Raw genomic sequence first — 10514 nt, 5'->3', positions numbered from 1 at the left:
CCCAAAATGCTTCAGAAACTCAAAAAAGGAAGCCCACTAACTATAAAAATGGCCCAGAATGAGTTTACATTGGGTCGAGAAATTAAGTATCACTCATCAACTATCACATTTTTACAAACACAATCTCTCTGAAAGTTACAAAGCAAGCCCAATACTCATAAAATGGTCCTGGATTGAACCCAAAAAATCAAAAATCAAAAACCAACCCAACCCCAACCCCAACCCCAACCCCAACCCAACCCATTTACTGTCTATAACTAACTTGTAACTAGCACTATATAGCATATACATAACACAACCAACGCGTCTCTCAATCTCTCTCTCTCTCTCTCTCTCTCTGTGAAATCCGAGAAACCCAACACCAACAACAAAGAAACCAAAACCCACAAAACAAACTGCGAGAGAAACCGGAAGAGAAACGAGTTCTGAGAAACGAAAATGGTGGCAGACGAGACTGTGAAGCCCGGAACCTTGGAGGAACAGAGCAACACCAACGCTGCTCCAAACCCAAACCCAAACCCAAACCCAAACCTGAGAACTGTGGAGGAAGAAGAAGAGGATGAGCTTGAAGAGGGAGAGATCGCTGGGGGAGAAGATGAGTCCAAGGGATCTTCAGCTACGACAGCTGTGACTCACCCTCTTGAGCATTCTTGGACTTTCTGGTTCGATAACCCATCTGCCAAGTCCAAGCAAGCCGCTTGGGGTAGCTCCATGAGACCCATCTACACCTTCTCTACCGTCGAGGAGTTCTGGAGGTTTTGCTTTCTTTCTTTTGCTTTTTTCTATCTGGGTTTTTGTTTGGCTGCTCAGAAAATCATAAAGTTTGGATCTTTATGTTTATTGAATAAGGGGAAAGAAAGAAAGAAAAAAGTGTGATTTTGCTTAGAATTGTTTTTTTTATTATATAATTTTGTTGGCTTTTGATGTGTTTGATGGGAATAAATTAGCTGAAGATTTGTGGATCTTGAATTTATACTATGATCTTGAATTCTTGATTGATAATCTGTTGTGCGTTGAAAAGAGAAAGTGAAAATTGGCTCAATGGAGTGAAATGCTTTACATGTGACACGTTTTGGTGGAACATTTTTCTTGGTTAAATACATATAGCTTTCTCTTAGGAGAAATTGGAGCATTCTTGATTCTTTCATGTGAACAAACAGGTTCTTGCCTCTTGGGTTTTGCTAAATGTGTAAGTGAATTGGTTGTATTTTCTGTAGATTATTGTTTGGATCTTGCATTCAAGCTCTGATTTTAACTTGTTCAATCTTGTATTTATCTGTCTCGTACTTAAAATTTATGATTTTGAGAAAATTCTCTTTTACTCATTTTATGGGAAAACCAATATAAATACCAAGTGAATCATGTAAACCCCTCTGACCCTTTTTTTTTCCTTTTGGTTTTGGAATGAGGATTCCATTTTTCTGCATATGTATAAAACATAAACTGGCTGAGAGAATAATAGAGAATACCTCATTAATTTTAACTTTTGAAAAATTTCAAGCATAGGCATAGTTTGTAAAAACTTCTTATCAAGGAATGTGTGTGCTTATATCCTTATTGATGCAGTGATTGCTGATCACTCTTTCTCCTTTTTGTATGTTATACCTCTTGTCTTTCTACTGGTGTCTTCATCATATCCAGGCAAATGACTGACAGATTTGCCTCAAAATTTATTTTGTATACAGCGTTTACAACAATATTCATCATCCCGGCAAGTTGGCTGTGGGAGCAGACTTTTATTGTTTTAAGGATAAAATAGAGCCAAAATGGGAGGACCCTGTTTGTGCTAATGGAGGGAAGTGGACTCTAAGCTTTTCTAGAGGGAAATCTGATACCTGTTGGCTATATACAGTATGTTTTCAGACCATCCTAGTGATTTAAACTCTGTATCAACCCTGTTATGTGGTATCTAATTATCTGAATGTGCTGGTATTAGTTGCTAGCAATGATTGGAGAACAATTTGATCATGGAGATGAAATTTGTGGAGCAGTTGTCAATGTCAGAGCTAGGCAGGAAAAAATATCTCTATGGACAAAGAATGCTACAAATGAGGCTGCACAGGTAACTGCTTATTAAGCAAAAAAACATGAATTTTCATTGTATTGCATGCATTATTTGTTCACATGTACTCTTTTGGACCCACCAGATGACTTCTTAACTTATTCTACTTCATATGAATGCTGAATTATAAATGCAACTTTGGTTCTGTATATATGAGTATAAACATAGATCCTTTGTTTATATTTTACTATGTCTATTCCTTTATTTCTCCCCCTTTTAGTCCTCTACTTGGATGGCAAGAAGGTAGAGGAAGAGAAAGAAATGTTATATGTGCAAGTTTGGAATAGTTGTCTTATGAATCCAAGTACTCAGTAAGTTTGATACTAAATGGAGCAGTTGAGTGAGCCCATAGGATCACCTGGCTTTCTCCTTGTTCTTTTTAGGGAAAATTACACTTTTCCACCACCCTAAACTTTCATCCCGAACAATTCCATGATTCCATAAGTAAGAGGAAAGAATAAGCTGCCATTTGGGTAAATACTTGACCTGCCATTTTTTCATCATTTGAAATGTTGGGATAATATCAATATTATTCTGCTAGTACATTATTAGGAATTGACTTAGTGCTTCCTAAGTCAATCTAAGATGTTATTTGATATTATCCAGTGTGGTTGAAACGCCATTTGCTTTTTCAATGGTTGTCTTGATTCTGATTAAACGTGCATGGTTCATGTCAATTTTTTTTGCTGCAGGTAAGTATTGGGAAACAGTGGAAGGAGTTCCTTGATTACAATGACAACATAGGATTTATATTTCATGTAAGAATTTTTTTTTTTTTTTTCAAAGAATGAACTAAATTGATTTTCCATATTTGTTTGGCTCATTGTCATAGTTTTTGTGCAACATAAGTAAATTTTTGGTTCTGATCTTTCAGGATGATGCAAAGAAACTTGACAGAGCTGCTAAGAATCGCTACAACGCATGATCTGCTTAGTGTGTGTTTAAGTGTTTTTAGGATGATGCGTAGAGGATACAAGATGTTTTCTGGAATAAGAACGAAAGCTCTACCCAGAGCAACAACTATTGGCACTTCAAAAGGCTTATTCTAGGATTCTAGACTCGGTTGTGGCTATCTCAGGCTCTTCTGCTTTTTGCTAAAGAATTTACAATGCAAAATTTTACTTTTTTAATGATCTTTATATGATGTTCAATGACAATTAGTTTAGTGTCTCAAAAAAAAAAAATCGTTGTTTTTCTCTGCCTCATTCATTTTTGGTCTCACAATGCCATAATCTTTTTTTTTTTTTTTTTTGGTTGCAAATACGCCGTTATATGTAGCTCCAAATAACGACGCTCATCCAATTATAAGTTTTGTCAAAGTTCTCTTCACCACACACCAACCATATCTGCTATAACCTGAACTTTAATAGAGCAATTTTTTGTCTAAATTAAATAGAAACATGAGAGATCCAATTATAAAGATGAAATGTTTAAAACTGCAACTTATATACTTTGTAAACACTAACTTTCTATTAGTTCCCTATCAGGGTATCACCCCCTAAAAAAATAGTCATTTACAACCAATGCCCCTTTTCCATCCACTATGATGATATAAACAAGCAGAGCTGGAAAAAAGAACTATATACAATTGTTGAATAGATAGAGGAGTCGGATGTCACGAAAAAATTTCCCCTTCCTCCCCATCAAAATCAAGTTCCTCTTCATCATCATCGTCATCTTTGATAAATAACCCTAACTGTTCTAATTGGGTTCGAGTGAAAGATCCATGGAGCAGACGAGATGATACTGAACAGCCAAATAACATCTCAAGTTCTTTTTGGATCACCATATTCTCCTCAAAATCAACAGTTTTTACCATCTGCAGGGAGAGAAACATCAGAAAGAAGTCCCAGATAATCAAGAAAATCAAAGTCTATATGTTAAAATTGTAGAAAATAATTAAGAAAAATAAACCTTCTGCAAGGCAACTCGAGCAGCTTCCCTTTCTCTCTCCCGCTGCTGCTTACACTCAGCCTCTTCCTTCCTTCGTAAGGCAGCTTCAGCTTCTCTAATTTGGGCTTCAATCCTAGCCGTCTCTGCAAGTAAAAATCCATAATCAGAGATATAGTCCTATTTGCAAGCCCCGACATAATTTGTCACTTCAATAAGCCCCTTTACACCATCCACACCAAATTACATAAAATCAATCATTCGGATAAAGAAACAGTGGCATGCTAAGAAAAATAGCTCTGTAATCACTACCAAGTAGCCAAGAATACAAGCAAATTGAATAAAGACCAAACCAATTTTTTCATGCACATTAATCTCCAATATCCAGCGTATGGACATTAAATATTTTGCTTATTATTCGTAGTAGTAATGCTCAGATACTGTCAATGTCTTTGTATTCTACAAGATAAAACACCCACATCCAGCCTACTCCAAAGACGGACAACCAACTCTCAGACAGACCCCAAACTGCTTCTATGCGTTCGTTTGACAACTAAAGCAAATCCAACCCTTTCCTCCACTTATCTTTTTCAGATACAGCCTGTAGTATCAAAGTCAGATCTTTTCTTTTTGCTTTTGTTTTTGTTATTCCACCAACACACACCCCCAATTCCACCTCCCTAACCAAACAGCAATGTTACCGTGGTGGTACCACAAAAAGCCCACATATATCCAGTGACTAGTTGTGCTATATGATGAGCAGTGACTGTAATTTGATTCGGTAGTGACTTCAGTTTATACACAAACTGCAAAGCCTGAGGTCACACCTACTCTTAGCTATAAGAAACTTTAAGAACATGTAAAAATGCATAGACCAAAGAGAACCATGAAAATCTTAAAAATACATAAGCTGAGAAATTGCTGGAGAGCACAAGTATAAATCCAATAATGCAATATAACATAATATGAAAAACCTAGGGATATAATACAAACAACCACATCATTGTTCTAACCTGAACTTCAAAGAAATATTGCATCCTTCATAATATATAAAATACACTAGCATGTGCATTACTCAGTCAACATACTGCCCTCAGAACTATAAGGTTAAACTCCTCATGATCCTTAAAAACAGATATACCATAGTACACTTGATTTTTTGTTCATAAGGCTAGTATGATATACTTAAAACTACGAATCTGGAATGAAGTCCACTCTAGCTATAAGAAACTTCAAGAAAACGTCAAAATGAATAAAGCACAGAGAAGAGAACCACAACAAATCTATCAATGTCCAAAAAAGCTAAAAAATTTCTAGACTGCACACCTATAAATCCAATCATGCAATGATAATATAATAAGACAAGCTAGGGATTTATACAATTTTTTTTGATTGGAAAGTTGCACACCCAACCCAAGGGGTTTTGAGCCCGTGACCTCATCCTCAATCTAATCTAGTGGGAGAAAGAAGCTCCATTTGAGCCAGAACTCATGAACTAGGGATATACAACAACACTGCAAAGATTGCACACTTGTTTTATACAAACAACCATATCAACATTGCAGAGTGTGTATTACAAAGTCAAAGTAATGCCCTCAGAACTGAGGTCAAAGCTCCTCATGATCCTCACAAAACTATAGTGCATTTGAATCTTTACACATAATGCAAGTATTAAATTGCAAAATTCACCTTCACGCTGTCTCCTTTCCAATCTTTGCTTTTCTTGCTGCATCTTCAAAGGATCAGCTTTGTCACCCTAATCATAAACCAAAAAAAAAAAAAAAATAGCATTTATAAGTGAGTCTGGAAACATAGAGCACCATAGGATATCAAATCACATGATGAGATTGTCCTAATTTAGGCATCTGAATTTTTTTTACAAATAAAACATATAGTATATCTTACATGGTCAAGAAGTGTCTTATGTTGGGCTTTCAGAATAGTTTCTGCAAAGCGGCTCTTCAACAGTGCTGCACGGAGAGCCTTCTTTGGTGACAGCTGTACAGCAAAATCTGGAGCACTCCATCCTATAACAAACAAACAGGGAAGAAGCAAAGTTACTGGCTGTTAATGTGCCAAGTCAAATGGCAACAAGTAATACTTTATTCAGGCATTACTGACCTCCTTGGGAAGCAGCATCTATGGCGGGAGCTGTGAGCTGAGAACTAAGGCATGTATTTTCATCATCCAAAGCACTTACAGCCCCTTCACATCATCACCAATAGCGTGCCAATACTCAGATTATTGAGAAATAACAGGTCAAATATGACATATTCATAGTCAGATGAAAAAAGTCGCTCACCATCAGAATCTGGATCTGACTTACTAATTTGGGATACCGACATGCTTTTTGACTGAAAATCCAAAATTTGATAGAGAGTTTTAATTCAACCCATGGCCAAAAACTCTCAACTCCCAAACATATTCATGACAACATCAAAATAATGTCAAACGTACCTGTCTGGAGGTATCAACACCACATAAACGATGATCTCTGTCCAATGATCTTTGGACAGATAAATCTGAACGAAAATAAAACATCTATCAGACAATTGAGTACTGGATACCCAAAAGAGGCAGCAAAACAACAGATCAACTAACCATTTGAGGATGTGTGGGTTGAATCACAAGAATTGCATTGGCATGTAATGCTGCCACATCTACCACATTTGCGAGTGATTGGGCTCAATGAAGGTTTGGCATTAACAGAACCACAAGAATGTCTGCTACCATTGTCAATGCCTATAAGACACATTGCAATTAGCTTCTATAAAGAGCCGTAAAAGCAGAATGTCCACTCTGGCACTTCATAGTTCATACCTTTGTGAATTTCTTTTCCTGAAAACTTCTGTGTGCACTTCTGGGTTGTCTTGGCAAGCTGTGCCTGCAAACAGAACAAACACAACTCAGACACAACTGAAAACAACTATCCTGATTGAGTGGAATATTACACAACACACACACACACATGAAGAAAGAATAAGAAAATATAATCATGACATCAATGAAAATAATGTCAAACATACCTGTCTTGAAGCATCAGCACCACATAAACGATGATCTCTGTCCAATGATCTTTGGACAGATAAATCTGGACCAAAAATGAACATCTATCAGCCAACTGAGTACAGGATAACTAAAGGAAGCAGCAAAAGGAAAGATCAACTAACCACTTGAGGATGCATGGGTTGAATTACACGAAATGCTGCATTGGCATGTAGTGCTGCCACATCTACCACATTTGCGTGCAATCGGGCTCAATGGAGACTTGGCATTGACAGAACCATAAGAATGTCTGCTACCGTTGTCAGTGCCTATAAGACAAATTGCCAATTAGCTCCTATAAAGAGCCACAAAGCAGAAATACACTCTGCAAAAATTAATAATGCAGAAAGTAAACTCCAGCAGTTCATACCTTTGACAAATTCTTTTCCTGACAACTTCTGCGTGCACTTCTGGGCCGTCTTGGCGAGCTGTGACAATTAACAGAACAAACACAACTCAGGAAAAACAGAAAACATCTACTGTGATTAAGGGGAATACAAACACATGAAAAGGGAATAAGAAAAAGTGGCAACCTTTTTTTTTTTTTTTTTGATAGGTAAAAAAAAAAAAACATTAGGTTGCCACTTTAAGTTTACAATCCATCTTAAGTTACATAAGTTAGTTTGAGTCCGGAAAACCCAAATGCCTAAACAGCAAATAAAGATTTGTAGCCTGTTCATTGTTACTACACAAATAGAATTAAACACCAGATCATGAATAACTTTAACATATTACTTACTTCAACATCTCTTCCATCACAGCTCCTTCTGACCTTTTCAGTGGATGACATGGAGCTCTTAAACAATGAATTATTTTGCAAAGGAGGTGTATTATGAATGTTTTGTCCTGTATCCTTAGTCTCCTTCGTTCTTCCACTTGAAAATTTTCCTTGTCCTAACTTTGAGCTTTCACGATTCCACTTTTCCTCCAAAGGTTTCCATCTTGACTCAAAAAACCTTTCTAATTCAACCGCCATCTTATGGACTACATTATCAGGAGGATTATAAAGCATCGCATTAGAAAAGGTCAGTCTAACATCAGCTGCAAACTCTCCAGCACCAAAATAGATATTTTTCTCCAGTTTGGATTTTATTGTTCCCAGATCCATGGGTTTGGATATAATCGAGAAATAATCTGGAATATTTAATTCCACAGGATCAACTGGTTTCTTAAAAGGCCAATTAGCTGGATGAGCCATCAGCTTTTTCAGAATGGTGGAACACTGCAAACTCACACCACGATCCATCCTTTGCCGCTTCTCCCTTGGACACTCTATCAAGTCAGAGGGTCCACGCTTATTGGACCCTGGCATAGAAGACTTTGCCTTAGAATCCAACTTCTTTCCACCGCAAATTACAGTAGTTTCATTCCATTCACCAAGTGAGAGATGCTGCCCCAGCTCAAATGATTGCCTCCCAGTAGTGCCTTCTATTCTTTTGGAGGAGAATTTAACTTTAAGCTCTTTGTTTGGCACTATGGTTTCAAATGCAATCATATTGAGTGACACAAGAATCGAACAAGGCCACTGTCAAGAATTCACAATTCTCAGGTGTTGACCTCAATACACTGTAACTAAGCACAGCCGTGCCTAACAAAGGAAAGTCATGCTTGACTATGGAAAAAGGCAAGGAAACGATTCCTGCAAAAGATTTTGCAGTAGATAAGCACCAGAAGAGATTATTTACATGACACTAGTATAAATTCAAAGTTAGCATGATATTTAATAAGGGAATATGATTTTTTTTCTATAAGTAGAAAGAGATTAGTTAATTTTGATAGCATAATTAATTCAATGAATGCACAAGAAAATGGTGTTCAATCTCTAATTATCATTAATGACTTATCTCCTAATGACAGTAATCAATGGCTCGCTAATCTAAGACATATAATACAGTGGCTTCCGTCTGAATCATTTTAAGAGAGCAAAATCGTTCTCAGAATATGCGCTTTAAAATAAAGAAACGCTATAAGTCAATAACAATGCACATGCATGTCTAGTGAAACTCTTAACTCAAAATTGTTCAAATCTCATACTTTATAGCACACACAGCACACTTAATCAGAAGACCATCTTGCCACTAAAATCTACCTCAAAATGCAGTTCCTCCAACCATAATAATGGGACAGAGTGTCAGGCTATGGACTCAAGAACATGACAGTGTGTGTAACTTAACAATAAAAATAAAATTTTTATTAAAAAAAAAAAAATCAATATCCAATTAGCAAATAAGAATGAATTGTATTACTAAATTAAAATACCCAAAACTTGTTCAAGACAATTATGTTGTTTCACCAAGAACATGAAATGTGAGTATAAAGCAAAATACCCAAAACTTATCATATTTAATTGATCACTTGGGTCTTAGCTGTGATGTATTACTAGTATTGATCCTGTGTACTTGGGGCATTATTTCTTCTAATAGAACTTTTTATTTATTAAAAAAAAAAAATACCCAAAACTAATTCTAAACCAGGAGTACATGAATGATAAACTCATACATAAGCAAACAAAACATAATTAGAAAGCCCAGATAACCTAGAATAACAGAATTAGGGTTTCGATCTAAAAATACCCAATTGAATCAGAAACACGAAAAATTGAAACAGATAATTCAACTACAGCAACGAACTTACTTAGATTTTTACTACAAAAAAAATCCCTTTGATTTTGATATGAAATTTAGTATAAGAAAGACAAAGATGGAAATTCAAATACTAACACTTCCTGTAATTTCAAAATTCACAAAAAAGAAAATTCCAAAACAATCGAAAAATCTAACCCAATAAAACTCGCGCAAGCATTGTTTCTTCAATAACCCTAAAAATTCAAAATACCCAAGTAGTTTTTTCTCCTAATTGTTTCATATAGCGTCTCGGAAACCAAAACAGCCCCAAAAAAAATTTCAAAAAACAAACACATACAAAACATGTGATACAAACAAATTTAGGGTTTCGAAAATTAAACTTACCGGAACTAAATCGGGCACCGAGAAAATCTTCTCCTCCGATCAATTGCTAGAACGAAGAGGAAGAGAGAGAGAGAGAGAGAATAGCGTAGCAAAACTCAGATAGAGAGAGAAAGAGGGTTTAGGAGTGTGTGTTTGTTTTTTTTTTGTGCTGAGAGAAAAAGAGTGAAATGTGAGACCTAAGGGTTTTTCCTTTTTTTATATTTATATGTATATATATATATATATTTCTATTTCTATTTTTATTTTTATTTAACTTTTTAAAATAACTTTTTAAAACAGAGGATAACTTTTAGCTTTTAAGGACTTTAGGATTAATTAACTATGAGACGTGTGGATTGGTTTATATTTGGAATATAATTTTTTTTTTTTTTTTTTTTTACTTTTGCTTTTTGGTATAATGGTATTTACCTTTTTTTATATTGTCGAAAATAACCCTGTAAAATTGTTATATTTTTGTACAACTTGTTACCACTTTAAATTGTTTTTTTTTTCTCAAAAAAAAAAATTTGTTATATTTTTTTATTAAAAAATTTATTGACAGGTACATA

At 35.5% G+C, this 10514-nt stretch overlaps 2 protein-coding genes across 3 annotated transcripts; one reads left to right on the top strand and one right to left on the bottom strand.

Annotated features, from left to right (window-relative positions):
* The first annotated feature begins 288 nt into the window (after positions 1-288).
* Positions 289-3267, top strand: LOC126726365 (eukaryotic translation initiation factor 4E-2-like). The gene is made up of 5 exons (XM_050431597.1): positions 289-755; positions 1686-1851; positions 1937-2062; positions 2755-2820; positions 2937-3267. The coding sequence occupies exons 1-5, from the start codon at positions 439-441 to the stop codon at positions 2985-2987; spliced, it is 726 nt and encodes a 241-aa protein (XP_050287554.1). The 5' UTR covers positions 289-438; the 3' UTR covers positions 2988-3267.
* Positions 3268-3409: 142 nt separating this feature from the next.
* LOC126726363 (transcription factor GTE12-like) lies at positions 3410-10148 on the bottom strand. Of its 2 annotated transcripts, XM_050431595.1 has the most exons (14): positions 9967-10148; positions 7737-8636; positions 7368-7425; positions 7123-7266; positions 6979-7043; positions 6773-6836; positions 6554-6694; positions 6410-6474; positions 6255-6306; positions 6074-6157; positions 5858-5979; positions 5642-5708; positions 3977-4098; positions 3410-3881 (listed from the first exon to the last, which is right to left on the bottom strand). In XM_050431595.1, the coding sequence occupies exons 2-14, from the start codon at positions 8490-8492 to the stop codon at positions 3678-3680; spliced, it is 1944 nt and encodes a 647-aa protein (XP_050287552.1). In that variant the 5' UTR covers positions 8493-8636; positions 9967-10148; the 3' UTR covers positions 3410-3677. The 2 variants fall into 2 exon arrangements, with proteins under 2 accessions (XP_050287552.1, XP_050287553.1); XM_050431596.1 differs by lacking the exons at positions 6554-6694; positions 6773-6836; positions 6979-7043.
* Positions 10149-10514: the final 366 nt, after the last annotated feature.

Source organism: Quercus robur, chromosome 5, assembly GCF_932294415.1.
Source record: "Quercus robur chromosome 5, dhQueRobu3.1, whole genome shotgun sequence".
Classification (NCBI taxonomy): Eukaryota; Viridiplantae; Streptophyta; class Magnoliopsida; order Fagales; family Fagaceae; genus Quercus; species Quercus robur.
This window is presented reverse-complemented; position numbering and strand designations above follow the sequence as displayed.